We start from the raw sequence: 21497 nt of genomic DNA, 5'->3' as shown, positions 1-21497 counted from the left end.
CAGTAAAAATTACACCTGTGTAATTGCTGTAAATGGGTACATCAGTTGAAGAACCTGAACGCTGTAAGGCACCTAGGAGAAAAGCGTAAGAGAACAAATAAATATAAATGTGTTCCGATCAGCGCGTGTTTGTGACGGAGGCTACGGGCGCGAGAACCGCTTCCCGATGGCGGTCCGGTGCCGCCCCGAGAGGAAGCGAAGGAGTTAAAGATGGAACAGTGTTTTGGGGGGGGGGGGTTAGCAGCGTGATTCATTTTTATTACCGCTGGGCCCCTGCAGGCTGCAGCAGCGGCAAATTATTTCTGAAACAAAGTGGGGGTCTTCATCAGAGCTATTATACCTGCACTGGCCGAGGGCAGAGCGCGGCGGGCGGGCGGGCGGGGCGGCGGCGGCAGCGAGGGCCGTGCGGATGAGCGATAGCTGCTCATGCACTCGGCCGCTCCGGGACATTGAGGGAATGAGAGAGGGGGTAGGGGTGTGTGTGTGTGTGTGGGGGGGGTGCTGTCGCCAGTCAAAAATCCCCATCTCCTCGGTGGCACCGGGACGCTAGGCAATTATAGGCGACACGCAAAACACAACAACTGCCCCGTGCTAATTAAAGGAACAACTCCCCTCCAGTGTGCCGATGCAGCAGGAGGGCAGCCCCATTTAGACCCCCCCTTGAGATTAATGGCTCCTGGGGGACCGGGGGGGGACACACACGCAGATATGGCCCCCGCGAGGTCCATACATCTCGGTGATGCATTATCTGCGTATTGATTTACTGGAGCATCCATCACGGTGCCCACACACAAGCATGTAAGTAGCTAACGGTCGCTAAGTGGCTAAAGTGGTTCACTTTCAGATGGGAAGTACCGTCCGGCAGCTGTTCAGTCGTGCGACAGACCTCTCTGCGTTCACGAATGATGTTTGAGTGACCGCACAGAGAATAATAATAGTACCTTTGACGAATAATATTAATTTAAGGTGACTAACGGCGTTAAAGGGGGGCGCGGCGGGTTCGGCCGGGTCCCGCTCTCTGGTGGGTCTGGGGTTCGAGTCCCGCTTGGGGTGCCCTGTGACGGACAGGTATCCCGCCCTGGGTGCGTCCCCTCCCCCCTTGGCCCCGGCATTGCTGGGTTAGGCTCTGGCTCGCCGCGACCCAGCTCAGGATGAGCAGCTTCAGCCAACGTGTGTGTGTGTGTGTGTGTATATATATATATATATATATATATATATATATATATATAAATAACAGCATTAAGGTAAGGTACTTAAGGGTAACACAATGGGAGGTGGTATTCTAACCTGAGTCCTTTCACTGGAAGATGTCCCTAACTCTTTTACACCAGTCCAAATACTACCTCACATATGTTCACTATATGCCAAATAAAGAATTTTATCATAAGCACAATTTCTTTTTTGATTTTTTTTTTTTATACTACATTTTCAATTGTCGGATTTGATTAACAATAAAGTGAGACCGAGGCCCTTGATATTTTGCATCTACCGATGAACCGTGTGAATGATTTAGGTATCGTGACACCTTCCCCACGTCTGTTCGTTCCCGGTACGGACGGCAAGCCGCCGCACGTGTCAGGCCGCTAAGTGATTTAACCGTATTTAAAGACGACGCTGGCACAGCCAGCCTTGCACGAAGAACTCAATGAGATCTGTGCTCATCGTCACCCAGGTGCTGCGCCACTGAGATTAGCTGTCGCTGTGCTTTAAGAAAGCACATATTTTAATGTTTGTGGAAGCGCTGGCGTGTGCACGTCCCGTCACAGCCCTGTCACGGCGCTGTCGTGTGTCACGACGACGCGCACCCACAACGCCAAGACGTTAAAGACTGACAAGACGGGAAAACAAGATCCACACCGCCGATGTGGGATTTTAGTCAAGCAAATCTGTGCTCTGCCACTGGTGCTGTTAACTATCTTTCATTAATAAGATGCATTGCTGCACTGAAGTTGAGGCACACACACACCACACCATTCTCTTGTTCGCTAATTCTTTATGCATTATCAATATCCTATTTATCAGTTTTCAGTGACCACTTGTCCAAAGCAGGATCGTAGTGGTTCAGAGTCAGTCCCAGAAGCATAGGGCACGCGGGACATCTTATTATTTATATCTGAGGTATTGAACAGTTGCTGAAGATTTCTGATGAATGAAGTCATACTGACGTGTAAGTTGTGGTGTTTTTTGTGACCTGAGACCTTTTTGTTTTCCTTGCTGCAGTTGCCGGTTGTCATATTTCAGATCAGTAGATGAGCAAACTGCCGTCCTTATTCATTTTCTATTGGCTTTCTTCTCGATGCCACTTGCGTGATCTGCACACGTTCTATTGCTCAACACTCAGGGTGTAAAAACTTTGTCTAAAAACGCAGAAGAAGAAGGAACTGAAGTGAACGGAAATGTTAAATGGTTAAAAGCACTACTGGCGCCCACTGCGTCTGGCCCCTCACTGACACATATGGGAAGAACATTTTTTCACCTCTTTGGTACAATAAGCAACAGTGATTTTCTTTTCTAAAACTCAGTGAAATGTGATGGATGTCAACAATGAAGAACGTGCACCCCCAGGCAGTGACAGGACAGGAGTCAGACACACCAATCTCCCGGTGCACTGTAATCCTCCAGGTGACCTCCCTACGGAGCCGCTTCCCAAAATGCCTCACACCCTGTTGAAATCTACACTCGCGCATGACAGGGATTTCTCTCAAAAAACAGCACACAATGGGATCGCGAGTGCACGTGTTGAAATCTGGGGTCCTGGAGTAGGTCTCGTTCTCTATTGCATCTCAATTCATTCAAGTTCCCAGCAGTCGTTGAGCTAGATTTCCGGCAGCCCCTTCCACGCCGCAGGATCACCGCACTCGCGGTTGCTGCAAACACGATGGCCGAGTCCAGCCGTGGAGGCGGTCGAGCCGTTGGACTGCGAGGGGGTGGCTACCGGTTGCCCGGGGAATTCGATCCTGTGCCCTGTCTGGGGAGAGCGATGGCCTCACCGCATGTGATGAATAGGTGACAAGGCAGGGCGCATCCCGGAGGACAGACTTTACCACAATAATGGTCTCGTTAATTACGACAGAGGCCTCGGACTGGGCCGTCCGTCAGGTGAGCTTGCCTGGTCGCCCATCTGTCAGGTGGGAAAGCCATCAGGGCACCAGGATACAACATCATCATCCCTCAGCCAGTCCTCTCCTCTGCGGCCCTGCCCGTGGCGCTTGAGCCGCACATCTGGTGCGAGTTACTCCCTCCTTCTGCACTCATAACAGCGGTTTTTAAAAACAGGACCTGCACAAAAAATTATTTGCAGCTTATTGGATATTATTTTATGTATAACAGCTGGTCCAGTGCAGGGTCTAGAGCCTATCCTGGAAGCATATGGAGTGAGGCAGGGTACCCTGTGGATGGGACACCACACCATCACAAGGCAATCACATGCATTAACATTTACACTGTTCAGCTACTTCACACTGCTGTACTCATTCTTACAGCAGGGTAATTTTTACTGTATCGATTCAGGGAAAATACCTTGAGGAAGGGTACTATAACAGAAGGTAGGATTCTGCCCCAATGCGCTAAGTGTCTAACAGTTCTTGTTTGAAGAGATTAACACTTTACTAGCGCAATCTAAGATGAGCACCTCAATCGAGGCTTCTGGAGTAGAGGATTCCTAGGATTGGAACCAATAACTTTTAGGTTACAAGTCAGTGCCCTTAAACAACACTTTATTTGCCGCTCATTTATTTGCTTAGTTTGGAAACTCGGAGTAAAACCTCATGTTTAGGTTTGTTTGAGGCCCATCTGAACCACTGGTCAAACACACAGGCCGCACACACGGATCGCCCCAGCACCTCCAGGGCTTCCGACACAACAAATGAACTGTTGTCAATGGAGGTTAATGGCCAATGCGCACGTGCCTCTTAGTTTGTGGTTCCAACATGAAACACAACTCTCATACCTGCAGGATGGGCTGTGGGGATGCGGGGGGGTGGCCAATAATAAGAAGTAAGTCAGCAATGAACTACTGCAAATGGCCAGCACGGTATTCCTCTGTAGCTCGCTGTACATCATTACATGGCGGGAGAGCGACCTCCGACCTGTGCGATACGGGGAGCCACTGCGGGCTGCGCTTACCTGCTGCTGTCGGTGCCTGGCTTGGTGTAGCCATCGAGCGCACCCTCCCACACGCTGTTGGCCATGGCGTTGCCGATGGCCGTCATCACCATGCTGAGCTCCACGGGCCAGTCGTCCAGGTCGAGGGAGCGCACGCGGGACAGGTGCGTGCCCAGGTTGCGGTGGATGCCCGAGCACTCGATGCAGATGAGGGCGCCCAGGTTCAGACTAGCCCAGTCGGGGTCTGCGGGGAAAATGAGGAACACAACAGCGAGCAGTCATACCGGAGATCTGCAGAGGATCACAGGGCTGGGGGACCCTCCGTGCCACTGACTGGTGGCAGAGTGTGGACTTGTGTCACTCCATGCTTACGGATATGCATTGGAAGGTAAATGAAAAGCTAAGTAAATAAGACTTGTTGCGGCCACTAACAGCGCATTACAGGTCGCCACCTACTGGGAGAATCGCAGTCCACGCAGAAGCTGTTCCCGCGAACGTTCCGGATGGACTGGATGGCCAGCGCGTCGCTCTGGCTGCCAAGCCGAGACTGCAGCGGGGGAGGGCAGGAGAGACAGCGAAGGTGAGATTCTCTTGGCGGTGCTCTGACATGGGCCGGGTTTGATAAGGGGCCCCGTGGTGCTACACTGTGTCCTCATCTCTTTGTACTAAATGGGCTCCAGACCCACAGTAACAGTTGGTTACTGGGTCCAGACCTGGTAAGGACACTTTGATGGGTCAGGGAGCCTCATAAACCCCCCCCCCCACACACACACACACACACACACTTTCAGAGCCGCTTGTCCCATACGGGGTCGCAGGGAACTGGAGCCTACCCGGCAACACGGGGCGTAATGCCGGAGGGGGAGGGGACACACCCAGGACGGGACGCCAGTCCATCGCAAAGCACCCCAAGCGGGACTCGAACCCCAGACCCACCGGAGAGCAGGACCTGGTCCAACCCACTGCGCCACCGCACCCCCCACAATTATTTAATATTACATTCAAATTTGATTTAACTAACATTTAAAATGATTTTTTCCATTTGTTAATATTGAGGAACTACTAGAAGACCAGGAATTTAGACGAGACCTCTCCTCTGTCGTGGAGTTAATGGGAATGAGGCGGTCGGTCCCCATGTGTCAATGAGCATGGGCATGTTTCCATTCCACTCTGCCTGTTAAGGTGTCACTAGATAATAAGCTGTTGCGGGGTGGGGGGGGATTGGTACGTAAAATTGTGTCAGAGCTACTGGGGAAACGAGTGTGTGGTGGGTATGAAGGACGGAGAGATGTGAGGACACACACACACACACACACACACACACACACACACACACACACACACCTGTAGAGCACAAATCAAGTGTGCTTCCACTGAACCTGCAGTCAGCGTACGCTGCAAACACCTTCAAGGTGACAGAAAATTTGCAATAAGGTATGTAAAGGTAAATAAAATGGTTCCACTAACACAGGGACCAATAAGTGGACTCTGCCCCATGACGCAGTTTCCCGCCAGACTCCGCCCCAGACCCAGACCTTATTCTTGCTGCTCTCGCAGGACTGCAAGCTGGCAAAGATCTGGCTCTCGATGGCCTGCACCCACAGCTCCCGTTCCTCGTAGGTGGACGCCTCGAAGTGCCACATCTGGCCCGTCAGCGACACGATGATGAACTCAAACGATTCCTCTTGCTCTGGAACGGGCGAAACACACGGAGGGACCAAATTCATCAACACCTACGCAGTTCAGAGCTCCTACTTGCACCCAAACCACTTCTGGAAGATCACCTTTGGCTAATTTCACAAACAGCACTGTATTTGCATAAAAATGCAAATAACGTGGGGGGGGGGGGGGGGGGGGGGAGCACAGAAACTGGCAATGACTGTTACGAACCATATATAACAGCCTTTTCCACTCAGTCAGTGTCCCTTATGAGGCACAATCCATATCGCTCTTGAATGAACACAAAGATTCTGCTGGTCGGTTTGTTCACTATGTCAGTCTAGTTGTGTCTAGAACACCTGTTGTTCTTCCGCGTTGAATGCGACCGAATGAGCATCACCGAATCACACACCCTGTGCGTGCAAACATACATCCCCAAAAAAGGGTCTCATCTTAATATTCACAAAGCAATAGGCCCAATACTGCAGTAAGAGGATGTTTACCCATGACACCGTCTATCAAGGAGGAAACGTGGTTTATTCATCTGTAACGGTTACGAAGGTGGTGCGGCAAACTGCGGAGAGCTCTTTCGGCGACAGTCAGCGGATGGGAGATGCGCGAATGGGCTCTTCACAAGACTCGGAGAGCGAACCGACACCACCCTCCTTATCTCGACACATGCTCCATCTCATAGCAAAATGATTTCTAATTACCTAATTAGGGCTATGCAAATAATGGCATCATCTCCACGGCGTACAACTCTCCCAGGGACAGAGAGCTGCGCACGGGACCTTGTGCCGAGGGGGATCTCTCCACGGGGGGCACCCCGAGAACCACACGGCTGTCACCCACCGGACCGCGGTGCCAGAACAACACCTCGTTCGTTCCTGAGCTCCAGCAGCCAGACTGACGGCAACACCTGAGTTACATGCAGCTTGACTGTTCACTTCCCGCCCATCTGGGGCGCCGTCTTCACGGTATGCGACACGTATGCGACAGGAGGAGGAAGAGCAGAGACACGCGGGTGACGGACACACGTGGGCCGGAGGAGCTGAGCCGTAAGTCTATAAGCACCGCCCAGTTTGATAAATGATCACTATTCATTTGTACGCGTGCGCTTCTGTGAAATGTTGCCCGCATGCGCTAATCACGCTACGCTTCTTAGACGTCAGTAACCGAAGAGCAGCAGGGTGGTTCCCACACTGCAGCTGATGGTGGCTCCACGTGGCCCGCGACCGCGCGGCGGCTCTCGGATGACGCCGGGGTCGTTGTAAGAGTGCTCCGGTGGACGGCACCTCCTCAGGCGCAAAGCGATAATCCAATTTGGTCTACACCACCTTCAATTATCTGATTTGGTTAGTCGTATTGACTGTGGGTCACCGGATCAATATGAAGCTTTGAGTCTTGTATTTAAATGAGCGTGTGGCGGTCCCGCTGGCCCACTCAGATTACGCAGTCATTAAGGGATGCGAGTGGTTTCCTTATGCGGAGCGTGATCTGAGCTCTTCAACGCTCTAATTCCTGGGGAGAAGCCAGCGTTCGCGCGTCAGAAGAACCCAAGCGTCGTGCGAGTTCAGCTTCAGCGGCACCGAGAGGGTCGACACCGCAGCGCCTTCCAGCACTGACCAATCCGGGCGAGGCCAGGTGTAACAAGGCAGGTGCGCAAGCGACCTTAATGTGCCGTGCTGGAAACCGTGTTTAACTCCACAGAGAACTAGCGCCAGTGTTTCCTTAGTTCCTCCAGTACCTAGCAAGATGTTCCACCCCTGATGAGTCATTGCCATGACAGCACAGGGTCTGGAGCTCAGCAGACACGCACTGTGCACTGACTCCGTACACAAAGGTCAGCCTGAAGAGCAGAAGAAATGATTATTCTTCATTTACACCACATTAACACTTTTCTCCAAGGTGGCTTACACTATGAGGTTAATACACTGAGCTGCTTACACTGATTTACCCCTTTAAAACAGCAGGGTGATTTTTACTGCATCACTTCAGGGTAAGTGCTCCCATTAAAAACACTACAGCAGCGAGGTCTGAACCAAGAGGGTCCGATTGCAAGGTATGGGCTCTAACCGTTGAGCCATCTGCTGACCCTTAAAAAAAAAAACACAACAAACTGAAAGTCAAGCCAATAGGGGCAGCTGGTAGTTGGAGCTACTGCCTTTGGACCCAAAGGTTGCAGGTTTGAGCCTCTCCTCCAGCTGTAGCTCCCTTGAGCAAGGTACTCACCCTTAATTGCTCCAGCAAAATTACCCAGCTGTATAAATGATTAAGTTGCTTTGAAGAAAAGCATCAGCTCAACGAATAAACGTGAATCTCGAATTGTTGCATTTGTTTCCATCATCGCTCAGGGCAACCGAGAGACCGCAGGACCCGCGTAGAGCAATTCGGAGTGCGAAATGGCTGCTCGTACAAGGCATGGAAGTCCTTCCCCACCTGCTCTGCCTCCCAGAACAGGGCAGTCTACGTCGTTTTATTCCCACTGTGTTCCGCAGAGCCCCAGGATTATGCATTTCTAATTGCCGCTGATAAACTATTTTGTTGGCTGACCGGGCGATAAATTAAAGGTATTAAAAGAGGCAATTTGATTAGGGACCAGAAAAGTGGCAGTGCTTTGGGGGTGCGGGTAGTGGGGTAGGGGAGTGTGGTTAGAGATCCGAAACAGACACAGGGCTGCTTGTTCTGCGGAAAATTCATAATTGCCCCTAACCCCAGCACACCCAACCCCAAACTACCTTTTTGAACACCTGCAAACAGGAAAAGAGACGGACCGAGGGTCTCATTTGCGGCCGATAACACCCGGCACCCAGCCGTCACGTTAGACGCAAGACAGGCCTATTTGGTCAGTTTTATTTCCACCTTCATTATTACGGTCAGCGTCATTATTATTATTGGTCTGTCGCTTTAGAGTTACTATCACTGCTGTGTTTGTAAAACAGTACAATAAAGTTCTTACAGGGATGGACTGAGCACGTTATGGTTACAGATGAAGCAAAAGACAAATAGTCACGTGCAACACAAAGAAACAAGCGTGAAGAATTAAATACTGAAACCGCAGGTACAACTAATATGATACCAAAAACAAGTGATAAAGCAAACTGCAATAAATATGGTCACAACACATTGGTAATATATGAGTCTCTTTAATCGGCAAAATTAATTTGAGTTTGATAAGCAGATGATAGAAGCAAATGTATAAACACACACACACACACACACACACACACACACACACACACACGTCTGAAACCGCTTGTCCCAAGAGGGATCACGGTGAGCCAGAGCCTAACCCGGCAACGCAGAGCGTGAGGGGACACACCCAGGACGGGACGCCAGTCCATTGCAAGGCACCCCAAGCGGGACTCGAATCCCAGACCCACCAGAGAGCAGGACCCGGCCAAACCCGCCGCATCGCTGCATCACCCCCCAACGTATAAATATTAAATAAAAAAAATAATACAAACAAGCTGTGCTCAAATGCTTACTTTTTACCAGTTCCGAGGGTGCTGCTCAAGTACGGTGTTGGCTCACAGTAAAGTTTCATTAAGGCGGCACCGCAGTCAGTTGCACTTCCTTCCATTATCGTTTGCCTCCATCTCCGAGTCACAGATTAATTACAATTGCATGTTGTTGCGCTTAATTTTCGGGAAAAGGATGAACCTGTAATTCAGCGGGGGACCATTTACCTTGATGGCCGAGATAATTACAGCATTTGTGTTCATATGGCTACGTTTATGACTTTTTAATGCAAGCACAATCATGTCGGCAGCATTTTACACAAACACAATATGTGCGTAATTGTGATGTAAAGGCGTGCGGTAATTGTCATATTCAATTCTAATTGACCCCAAGTCTGATGGAGGGAATTAGATCGGGGAAAGCGGCGCTGTTCGAAAGGCCGAGACATCCCGTACGGCGTTGTTAGCGGCGCCGACGAACGCGCGCGCCCGCGTACGGCCCGGCCGAGTGACCGAACCGCCAGCATTTGCGGAGCTTCTTCGGCCAAGACGCAGTTTTCGAGAGTACGGGTTCCCGAAACCGTCCGGTCTCACGGTGGGACCCCGGACCCAGAACTCTCGATTCTGTCATTAATTCACACTGCAGGTCACTTGTTCTTAAACTGAATGTGCTGAAAGAGTCATTCGTTAATACTGGCACTGCCACACAGAAACATTAGAGGACACTGCCTGCGGTGAGGAACTCGACACCACAACACCACACACGCAACAGAAAGCGGGAATGCTAATGGATTTATTAATTAACAACCCAACAGCTGTGCTTTAATAAGTTCCTCAGCAGCATAACCGCTGGCCCAGCGATCACACGCAAAGGCCCCACGTGCAGGACTATGGTAAAGCGCCATTAGCCGGTGGCGGGAGGAGTCACGGGTCCTAACGAGCGGTCCGGACCATGGATGGGATGGGATGGGATGGGATGGGATGGGATGGGGCTAATTGGGTCCGGATCAGGGCTGTCAGCTCTTCCTGATGGCCATCGAAGAGCGCGGCGCGTCCTGGGAAGCGGAGCAACCCTCGATGCATGTTAACCCCGGAACCTTGTTCCCACACGGCACGCAGGCAACAGGTCCTTTCAAATTACAGCTAAATTAACATAGCCGGGGCAGGCGGCACGCATGAAGGAATGCAATTTAAATCCAATATGAAGGAGAGGCGCGGTGGATAGGGCAAATATGATTTGCCTTAATTAACACGCCGTGGCAGAAAAGAAATTAGACGGCGGCTGCGGCGGCTCTCCGTGTTCACAGCAGCCCCCATCTGACCCCTCGGCGCCCAGCCACACGTGTTGGAGAGCTGGAACGCAGAGGCGCAGCCTGCTCCTTCTCCGACACCCCCACCCCCCTGCAATGGACCACCAACACTCAACCCACACAGAGCAGCTGGACCCTAATGACGGCCTGAACGAGAGCATTACTGCACAGTTATTGCGTCTCAGAGTGGCGCGTACTGGGAACCAGACTGGAGGTGGAGCGGCACTACGTGGAGACCTGGGTGAGCCATTACATACATGTACAACACAGAAACACGGAGTTCTCTTCTCAGGCGCGACACGTGTGAAGCGCAAAAATTAACGGTTCGAACCCCCAACTCCTGTTGTAGCGGCTCTGACCGATACAGTAAAAATGACCCTGCCTTACGAATGAGGAAATCGGTGCAAGTATCTCAGTGTAGAAACCTCACACTGCGAGTCATCTTGGAGAAAGGTGCCAGATAAATTAATGACCGACAATGAACTGATCATTGGTGATGGAGTGGCGTCCCACCCAGGGTGTTTCCCTCCTCATGTCCTCCGATTCCCGCAACGGGTTGCGGATCAGGAGTTACTACAAATGGATGGATCGAGCCGATCGCGTTTAAGCTGGCATCAAAGGCCGGGAACTTTATATTAAATGTAAAGAAAAGGATGAGAAAACATCTCTGCATCACGACCCCACGACGAGCACCGACCAAGAACGCCAAACGGTCTCCGAGCGGCTCTCGGCATTTGCCCGCTGCGTTCAGACCCCTCGCCGACACCTTCCTCCGGGCCCCCCGCCGCTTCGTCGGCCACCCACGGACCCGTGCTCCGGCGAACCCCTGCGGACGCCACACCTGATTGGCACCCCCGGCCATGGCGAGGAGCGCAGCTGCTCCGTCCGGGTGTCTCCATCTGCGAGCTTGCGAGGATCGATGGCGAGGGGGCGTCGGCGCCTCCCTGGGGCCGTGGGCGGACGCGCGCCTATGATTGCTCACCTGCCTCGCGGCGGCGAGCGAAGGCACCCTCGCGTCGTTTCAGGTGAGGCTGCCGGTGATTTAGAGCTTCCCGTAACGAGCGTGAGGTGGGGCCAGCGGGTGTGGCCGGGGGAGTGGCCTGCGAACACAGCCATAATGGAGAGGGGTGCTCGCAATCGGAGTGAATTAAGAGCCGGCTGGGAAGAAGAGGCAAAGCCTGCGCCATCAGTAAATGTCAGAGTGGCGCTTGCTCATTTTACAGATCATTACAGCCAATATTCCTAACCTGTATTAGAGCAATCAGGACAGGGCTATTACTGAGACACGGGCCTCGGGGGATCGCAGCACAGCGAGGAGCACACAACACGCGCGCGCGCACACACACAGGCTCCGTTTGCTCTCTCTCAGTCACAGACACACCTGCACATATACACAAAAACATGTATGTCGCTTTGGAGAAAAGCATCTGCTAAATGAATAAATGTAAAAAAAAAAAACTAATGGCACACGCAAAGACACATACACAAACAAGGAACTAAATAGCTGGTGAAAAAAGCATGCACACACACACACACACACACACACACACACACACACACACACACACACACACACACACACACACACACACACTCACACACTCTCCAGTACAGATGCGATATCAACTTCTGTCAGTGCCGCTCCGGTCGGTTCTGAAGCACCTCCAGCAATTACACGTGCGTCCGTGGGCCGCACATGTGGCGCCCGGGATAGAATCTTGTTATTCCCGTCTCGGAGTGTGGCAATCAGCGCTGGCCCATTAGCGGAGCCGCGGCTCCGGGGACAGATTTGTGAAATGAGAGCGAATGGGGGAACGACAATACAAAGTATTGAGACAAACACCCTCCATTAGCACAGGCAGTTAAACCTTCATTTTCTAATCCCAGGCTGGGGGCCAGGGGGTCCTTAACCCCCGCAGCGCCGCACGGTTCAAGCGAGAGGGGCCAGATACTCCGGGGCCGCACCGCGGCCATACGAGCCCACTTGGAGAGAACCGGATTCCTCCAAATCCGCAGCGGATCCGTGGCCCCGTTCTTACGGGTTCATCGATTCGTTTAGCAGAAGCTTTTCTCCGGAGCGATATGCGGCGATCGCTGTGGAGTATTTACTTGACACTTATCAAGGTGACTTACAGTAATAGATACATTGCACTCAACCCAGTACTCATTGCTCATCTACACACACTAAGTGCAGTTTAGAGTCACCAGCTCACCTGAAACATGTCTTTGGAGTGCGGGAGGAAACCAGAGCACCTGGAGGAAACCCACACGCATGCAAACTCCTATAGCGGGGATTCAAATCCACAGTCCAGGCACTGTGGCACTCCAGGGGTACCGATTCATATTGCTGTTCCTCCATTATGCAACCAAACAGCATATGGAAAAAAATCGTTTTGTCAGGGGACGGGATCTTCCGGCTCTCGAGGGACGGATTCGCAGTCGGCTCTCGGCGAGCGTCCCATTTAGACACAGAACGAGAAGGGGGCAGCAGTGAGGGAGCAAGGGTTCGAATCCTCGCACGCCACATCTCCCCGTATATAAACTGCTGCTCCAGAACGCACCCCAGCAGTTCCTCCTTAACCAGCGAGAAATTATGAACTTTTAAACGCATCTTCCTGTGCCATCTGTGACCCATTCGTACAGCTGCGTTTTTACAGCCACAGTGGAAGTTAAGTACCTCGCGCAAACGAACAAACGGCAGCGTGCCACAGTCGCGTCCGCAGCTCCGCGTCTCAACCGATACGCCCCCTGCTGGCGTGATTTTCGTAAACTGGCACAAGTCGGGCACTCAGGTTTTGACTGAAATTTCGCCCATTGCCGAGACCTTCCGCAAACCAGTGCCACGTCAAGTCCGAGTCAGGCGGGCTGAATTTTTGAGGCCAAGCTCCCCGTCACCGTGGCTCAGATCGAATCGGACGGCAAGGCTCAAACAGTATTATGATGGTTGGAGCTGCCTTGTCTGGATTTAGGGTCCCAGGTTCGAATCCCAGCTCATGCTATAGCACCCCAGAGCAAAGAAATTACCCTGAATTAAGAAAGTTACCCTGCTCTATAAATGGGTAGAGCACTGTAAATCACCTTGGAGACTTCCATTTGCAGGATGGGAACTCGGTATAGTGCAGCCAGTGCGCGGTACAGGCCCCAAACTCGTAAGTGCTAGTTACCACGTTAAATGAGTCGCAGGTTAAACTCCAGTAGGCCGATAATCATTTTGCAAAAACGCAGAGCTGCGGATTGACACTTTTTCCAACGCACTTTAGAATATCTGGAATATTTTAACGTTTGAGAGGAAATTCTGGTGTGTGCAACCCAAGCTCTTCCCCTCTGCCCCGGGGGAGGAGAGCGGACAGGGTAAGGGGGCAGGCCAGCTCCCATCTCCAAACCATCTCCGAGCTTCCGTGTCCGAGCCTCTCCCGCGCACTTTCCCTCTCGCGCCACAACGCTCTCTTCTGAGCCGCCACTGTAAGAAGCGAGAAACAATGAACATTTTACACACTTCTTTAAAAGATATACATTAATGACGCTCCCTGACAGACTGCATTAATCACGGGGGCCGCCCCCAGAACAGAACTCTTCATCGGCCATCCATTTTCCCCCGGGTTTGAAAGCCGGGGAGCGCACACAAAAGCGGCCGTTGCGGAGCGGCCGCTGAGAAACGCATTAAGGGGCTGTCAGTCGTCTCGCCATGCATCCTGCATCATTCTTTAAGCACATGAGAAGTTCATTATCCCGCGGAGCTCTGCCAATGACAGGGGGCCGGCGATGGGGACCGGGAGGGGGATCAGACACCGTCTGCATCGTTAGGAGTTACCGTGCCCGGGAGCTGCCGGGTCCCGTTACACCGGAGACCCCGGGACCCCCGAGTCGGCGTGCGTCGCACATTCCCTAATAAATACCTCACTGTATCCCCTGTGCTAATAGCTGCGAGTTCAGGAACACAGCTCTACCAGACCCTTTGGAATGGAAAGTAACTCTCATCCCTGCAAGTATCATCAGGAGAACAGCATCTCCACGGAGGACGGGCCAGCAGGCGGCGTAGCGGTTAGAGCCGTCGCCCTAACCTCGCAGGACACGGGTTCGAATCTCCGCTGCCGAAGCGGTACCCTTGAGCGAGGTAGTCACCCGGAACTGATAGTTAAAATTAGCCAGCTGCATAAATGAGTAAATCAGGTTTCCGCGCTAAACGGCTTAGCGAAGTCTGAACGTCACGTTTGAGGAAAGCGTCAGATAAATTAACAACAACAGTCCTACGCCACAGCAGCTCAACACCGCTGCCTTTCTGGCTTCCTTCATTTTAGAGAGACATCCTCTTACGGATCCAGCTTTCCCCATCCTCTAACCCACAGGGATCGTTCACCTTTTTAAAAAGCAACAGCCTCTTTGATTTATGACACTTCAAAACAACTAAAATTCAATTTCCACCTGCATTCTGGCGCTCTGATTGCCCCGTAAATGAGATAAACTGATAGCAATTTATTCAAAGATCCAGCCTTCCTTCTCTCCCTCTGCCTTGCAAGAGATACAAGCTAGACTGTATACATGAGTGACTCCAATATTTAAGCAATATGTCTGTATTCCAGGGGCGCTCACTAGAACAGACAAGTGGATGCTAATAGGAAATCGGAGCAAATAAGGGAAACGGGACCGGGATCCTGCCCGATTCAGAAAAGCTGTGGATCCATACATCTTTGCGACTCTATAAACACATCACACATGACCGTTTGCCCCGAAGGTCAAAAAGTGTGGATATCGTGACATTCTTTGCATAGTCAGAAGCAGGGAGCAAAGGTGATGTATATTTGCTGAGCTTTGAAGGGGTGCGAGTTATTCCATGCCAAATGGGACAGAACCAATGGTGACAAAGGAGGGAGGGATTAAAAAAGAAAGGAAAGACCAAGTAACACTGTGGGTCTGAGGACTCGCTGGGCCGTCAGGTCCTCTAATGTGTAGCCGTCAGTCATTATAGGCACCAAGACCGCTAAGAGCGGCACGGCGAGTAGCGCTGCTGTCTCACGGCGCCTGGGTGGTGCGAGGGGACGGGGGTTCGATCTCCGCTCAGTCTGTATAGTGTTTGCGTGTTCTCCCAGTGTCTGCGTGGGTTTCCTCCGGGTGCTCTGGTTTCCTCCCACAGTCCAAAGACATGCTGTTCAGGTTCCTCAGTGTGTGAGTGACACAGAGTGTGTGTGTGTGTGTGTTCCATTGATGTATGGATGAGTGACGCAGTGTAAGTCACCGCGGTGAATAAGGTGTGTGGGCTGCTAACACTACATAGCTTGTTGGAAGTCGCTTTGGAGACAAGCATCTGTTAAATAAATGTAAGAGAGCAACTGGAAAGCCACATCCTAGTGGGCAAGAGCATTTCTGCTTCTGCTTTTAACATGTAACGTCGCGAAAGTGGCTGGCGACTGAAATTTCACTTTGATGAATATACATAATTTCTACAGGTTTCAGTGTCAACTGCCTGGAGTGTCACCCAAGACATTTTGCACAGCATAACTAAAATATAGCAACAGTCTGAAAGGGCGTAAAGGAGCATTTCGCCAGCAGCTTCGTAACGTTCGGCTGAAAAACCGCAGCGTGCTCAACGACGGTCTTTTCCCCAATGAGCGTAACTGCAGTATTTTAGTATAGAGTCGCGTTATTTACATACTGTATGTGCAAAGCTTTTTGAGTTCAGGATCAAAAAAAAAAGTAATTTCCTACGCAACTAAAGGCGGCTCGCTCGTTCGTCCACGAACATACACCGGATCTCGAACGCGAGCTGGAGCAGCACTGCCGCGCCATTCGTGCCGAGCGGACGCACGCAAGATTAGAGGGCACGGCGAACGAGTTCTGCTTGTAAACACGTATTTAGGAAGCGTTTGCGCTAACATTATTGATACATTTACAGAAGACGTAAATCTTATTGATTGATCGTCGTAGGCACCCATTTTATGGCCTCTGAAGTGCTCCGCTGTGTTTTCATGATGCGCTTCAATTATAGGCCATCATTCATCATCTGGCAGAAGAATCATAATTAATTGGGTACAGGATTTATCGTGGCTCCCCCGCTGCGGACGAAATCAACAGCTCTTCCACCGCTCCGTCTCCTTCGAGGAGAGTGGCTGGGGGGACAGCGAAGAACCCGCAGCCACGTATTCGCGTGCCGTTTGTCAACCCTGCATTTCCATGCTCTGCGACTTCGGTTCGCTCGCCAAGAAATGAGCAACGACATTACGTGCTTTTACGCAAAAAGGCACATCCAACACAACAGGAAACTACTGTTTGAGAACAGAAAGATGCTTCAGTTTTTTTTTTTTTAATAAATATGTTTCACCGTGAGACAGTTTTATTAATTATTTTATCGCGTTATCGTAGAAATAGGTGTAAAAATCATTTCAAATGAAAAGCAAATGAAGTGACACTTTGCAGCCTCGGGACATAATTGCTTCCATTTTTTAAATCCTGAGCCGTACCATCTAGAACGTCATCAGTATTAACGTGGTCACAGCATGGGAGTCGGATGCTGTCAGTTCCACCTGCAATCCATCAGGGACTGTATCTTGAGTCCCTCAATCCAGTCTAAACCCCTATGGCGTCCCCCCCCCCCGCACCACACTCGTTGACGACCTTCTGCGTGATGGCTATCAGACACACGTGTCCTTATTCGGGGTCGATCGTGCCATTATACAGTCAAATCTCCGAGTGACAAAATTAAAAACAGCTGTGATAATATTAATACTTCCATATTCACGACAGTCATAACGCAAGAGGATCTTGTCGCAGGTAGCGACATTACACATGCTTTGTGAGTCAAGCACAATACCTGGTAATATAAACAAAATTTCACTGAGGAGACAAAGTTCCTACCTGCTGAGAACTCCAGACCCAGGTTTTGGGGTTCATTTTCAAATCACATCACGTGCGGTATTAGTTAAGACAGGAGGATGAGAAAGTAGGAGGCAACATTCACAATAAGGGCCTCCTTACCTTCGGTCCCTGCGGAAGGGCCGTCCGGCTTGGTGATCCCCGTGCTCTTTTTCCGCCGGTGTTTCTTACGGTTGGCGTGCGGCGATGGCGGTGGCTCCAGCTTGGGGCTCGTGGCTCCCGTCACATTGGGGCTGGAGCTCAGGGAGTCCGCCGTGCCGTTAGCTGGGGAGACACCGAGACAGGCCGGCTGCCCGTTATTGGAGGTGGATGACAAAGGAAAGCCCCTGTGCTGGTTGGTTGTCAGAAGGAATAAGAGAAGAACAGTTAATGGTCACATCATATTGCCATCCTTCAGGAACAGGGAGATCTTTCATTCAGCGACACGGAGGGACAGATCCCGTTTCCGAGGATGAGGACGGATATGGCTCCGAGTCGAATCGCGGATAACGTCGGAGTGCCGTTCGAAAGATGCCGGAAAATTAAGTCCGAAGACAACTAAATTCATTCTCAACATTATTATACACCTATTTGCTGCACAAAAATTTACAGCGAAATAGTTGCAACACTTCCTTCAGATATGACCGCACTATGTTTAAGAGGTGTAGACAAAGCCACGGAGGTGACGCGCGTGACCTGCCGGGGTCCGGAAAGCGGTTCCGGGGGAGCGATGCGGCGGCACCCAGAGTCCGACTCGCACCGGGGCTAAGAAATGGAATCGGGCGCGAGGATCCCGCCTATAAGTCGGAGCGGGCCACTCGGGCTAGCCAAGGGGCAGCTTTTCTGCAAGAGTGTCTGTCAGGGGTAGTGGAGGCAAATGCAGGTGTTGTTTCCCCAAAGTGTTTTTATAAAAGCGATATTAACCCGCCACCTGGGGGGTGGCCGTCTTCCCAGGTTGTCCACATTCGGCGGCGAGGGAGCCATTATCCACCCCCTCACCTTCCAAACCCTGCGGACAACATTAGGACCCGCGGACGGCTCGGGGAGACGTACCGCCGTCCTTCGCACGCAGGGTGCGGGAGCCGCCGCTTTTCTCCATCGTTTCCCATAAAAGACTCACTGTAGTGTGGAAAACGACATTTATTTGGCCCTCGGGCGCAGGGTGGAGGGGCACCGGGTAGTGCGCTGGGGGCACTTGCTTGCTGTCGTCATTCGCCCGTCTTATAATTACCGAGTCGGGCCGCCATTAGGCCACATACAATACGGGACCTAATTTGGTCATTACTTATTCTGTCAGGAGAAGCGGCTCAGTCTTCCGAGAGTCTGACGGCTACAGCAGGGGGCTGAGGATGCTGATGCGGGCAACGCTGGAACTCTCCCAGGCTCCGGGCTACCTTTGCAGTGTCGGCGTAAGCCGGGCCGGGGGGAGCGGAGAGGGGCTACGTGCGTGCGCACGCTTCAAACGTCAAACCCTACAACAGTACATCGGAGCTTCTACCACTCAGCCCTCGGTGAAACCGTTGACTTTTAGGGCTTTTAATTTGAATCGGTGCATTTAGAAGCAGCACTTTAGCTGAAGTTTTGCCAAAGCAAGTCAGTATGGAAAATTCTTTATACCGATTTTCCCCACTTATATTTAGTGAGGTAATTTAGGGTACATACCCAGCGCAAGAGAAGTACGGCAAGTGTGTGTCAGTTTGATAGGAATAAGGAGTTTCCGTTCCCTCCCCAAGATGTCTTCACGTCTCTCTCACACACACACACACACACACACACACACACACACACACACACACACACACACAAAGGCCAAGTGAGGTGTCTGCTCCAATTTCCCAGACTCTCCTACAATGGCCCCCCAGGGATCCACCATTAGCTGGAAAGGACAGCTGGGGGCACTAGGGTCCAATGAGCTGGCCGCCCCGCACCCCCCTTTGTCAGTGTCTATCTCATCCGGGATGCTCCATATGGCGGTACGGAGAGAGGAATCCTTCCCGTGTCAAGGGACAATTATTTAGTGTCGCTTGAGGTTAAAGGGGTGGGATTCCCCAGGGCGGGCATCAGGCCATAAACACTTTTAATTATCAATTCCTGCCTTTAATGTTGCGGAAAATGACCCCGTGTCTCTTCCACCTGTACCACAGGACTGCACATAGGGGCCGGCCCGAGCTGGGCTCGGCCACGCCGCCGCAGGAGGCACGTCATACCTTTCGGAGGGGCACAAGCAAAGTAATGCTTCGGACCATTTTAAAAATGGCTTAATTTCTCATTTTAGGGAAATAGATTCCACCAAGATTTATTGAGGAATTTACACATTTCTGGAATCTTCTAAATTGCCTTACAAATAAAACGTAAGCGGCCAGGCCAACGGACCACTGAAATCCTTTCCAAGTAAATTATGACGCTTTTCTCCCAGGTCACTTAGGGCGTGAGGCTCAAACACTGAGTTACTTACAGCGGTTTACTCATGTATGCAGGAGTTCATTTTTACTGCAGAGTAATTTTACCGCATCAATTCAGGGTAAGTACCTTGATTTAAGGTACACAGCGGGGGGGGATTTGAAGCCAGATCCTTGGCGAGGTGGCAATTCTAAGCACTATCCCACCTTCTGGCCTTACAACTTTAGAGTCGTTTAATGGGGACTCCTGTGATGAAAGGTTCAAAAAGCATCAGTCATCCAGCTTCATGAAACCGGGAAATACACTACAAGCACGCGAAGTATGATTTGTCAAATCTAAAAAGTTATCCGGGACACGATTTCGAAATACAGTGTACGTTAACTGGCGTACGATGTATGGAAAAAGAAATCAGGTTCACAAAGTAAAAATGCGTAAACAAACACAGCGTGAACTGAAGTTAGTTAATGGAGATTTGTAAATCTGTCGTGCAACGTACACGTTTACCGTAATTTCAAGAGAACGGCTCTCTCCTCCCTCACCTGCTCCATTTGCATGAGCACCGGAAAGCGGAAGGGGCAGGGCTACGCACGGTGATCATCGCGACCACGAGCGAAAGAGCAGGTGTTCGTACCGAGCACGGCCACTTGTAATAGTCTCACTTCAAAAATTCCACGTCGAGCACGCAACCGATGTCTTTCCGTCGCGCGCGCCAACTGTGCAATTCCTTTTTATTTATTAAATGTTACCAGACTGAGTAGCTGCTTCTTTAACAAACTTTAATCCCATCAGGGGAAGTTTTACGAGAACAACAGAGTCCTACAGCAGCAAATAACAAGAAAACGGCTGGAAATGACCATTTAATGTCCTCAAATCTGTTTTTGAAAAAGGGGGAGGTAAGTGGTTATGGCCATTAATGTGCACGCGGCGTTTCCGAAGAAAAGTGACGCCCCGGAAAGGGGGCCGGGAGGCGGGGGGGCGCCGCCACCGGAGACCGCGAGCGGTTATTAGCTCGGGCTTATGTGAAGCGACGGGGAAAAGGGCCGCGTAATGAAGCACGTTTAGATCCGGAGCAGTTTGGCACTTGGCTGAGTGCCGGCTCTCCTGGGCAGCGGAATAGGTATCAGGCTAACCTGTGATTACAGCGCATTAGAGCCCCGCGGGGAGATGACAGTTTAAACATGCTCCGTGATGAAGACCGGGGGCAGGCCGGAGAGGGAGGCCGGGGCGCGCCCGCAGGCCTCCAAGCGGGCGGCTCTGCTTTTTCGAGAGACGCCACTCCGCCGTAATTCAAGAGGTGCCGGGTGCGGCGTGCGGTGATTTTGCCGCCTCCCATCCAGGCGCTGCGCCGAGCCCGTCCTCAATCAAAGCCAACGGCTGCAATTAATGGCAAAATTAGAAACAATCACCGCCTCCCTCTTATTATCGTCAATTAGAGCGCGCTAATCAAGGCCTGATCTGCGCGCTGGTGCTCTCTCCAAACTAAATGTCAAACTTCATTATGGCCCCGGCGAGGAAATCAGACTCCCCCGGCTCGCCTGGCGCCGCAGCCGCGCGGAAAGCGGAGCGCCAGGGCCCGTCGCGCCCGATCGCCACGCCTCACGGTGGGAAACTGTGGCAGAACGCTCCGGAAAATACTGCCCCCGCCACCCACAAATAAAGACCCTGGAGGAAGGTTGACACCCACACCCCCACACACGCACACACACACACACACAGA

The 21497-nt window shown here is 51.6% G+C and overlaps 1 protein-coding gene across 2 annotated transcripts in view; it reads right to left on the bottom strand.

Annotated features, from left to right (window-relative positions):
• Nucleotides 1-21497, bottom strand: part of agap3 (ArfGAP with GTPase domain, ankyrin repeat and PH domain 3) — a 139814-nt gene that overhangs the window by 10244 nt on the left and 108073 nt on the right. For both annotated transcript variants that reach the window (XM_029253789.1, XM_029253788.1), the window contains exons 13-16: nucleotides 17504-17665; nucleotides 5640-5794; nucleotides 4561-4651; nucleotides 4126-4348 (exon numbers count right to left, since the gene is read on the bottom strand). In XM_029253789.1, coding sequence (XP_029109622.1) covers nucleotides 4126-4348; nucleotides 4561-4651; nucleotides 5640-5794; nucleotides 17504-17665 — 631 coding nt within the window. The remainder of the gene's footprint in view (nucleotides 1-4125; nucleotides 4349-4560; nucleotides 4652-5639; nucleotides 5795-17503; nucleotides 17666-21497) is intronic.

This window comes from Scleropages formosus, chromosome 7 (assembly GCF_900964775.1).
Source record: "Scleropages formosus chromosome 7, fSclFor1.1, whole genome shotgun sequence".
Classification (NCBI taxonomy): domain Eukaryota; kingdom Metazoa; phylum Chordata; class Actinopteri; order Osteoglossiformes; family Osteoglossidae; genus Scleropages; species Scleropages formosus.
This window is presented reverse-complemented; position numbering and strand designations above follow the sequence as displayed.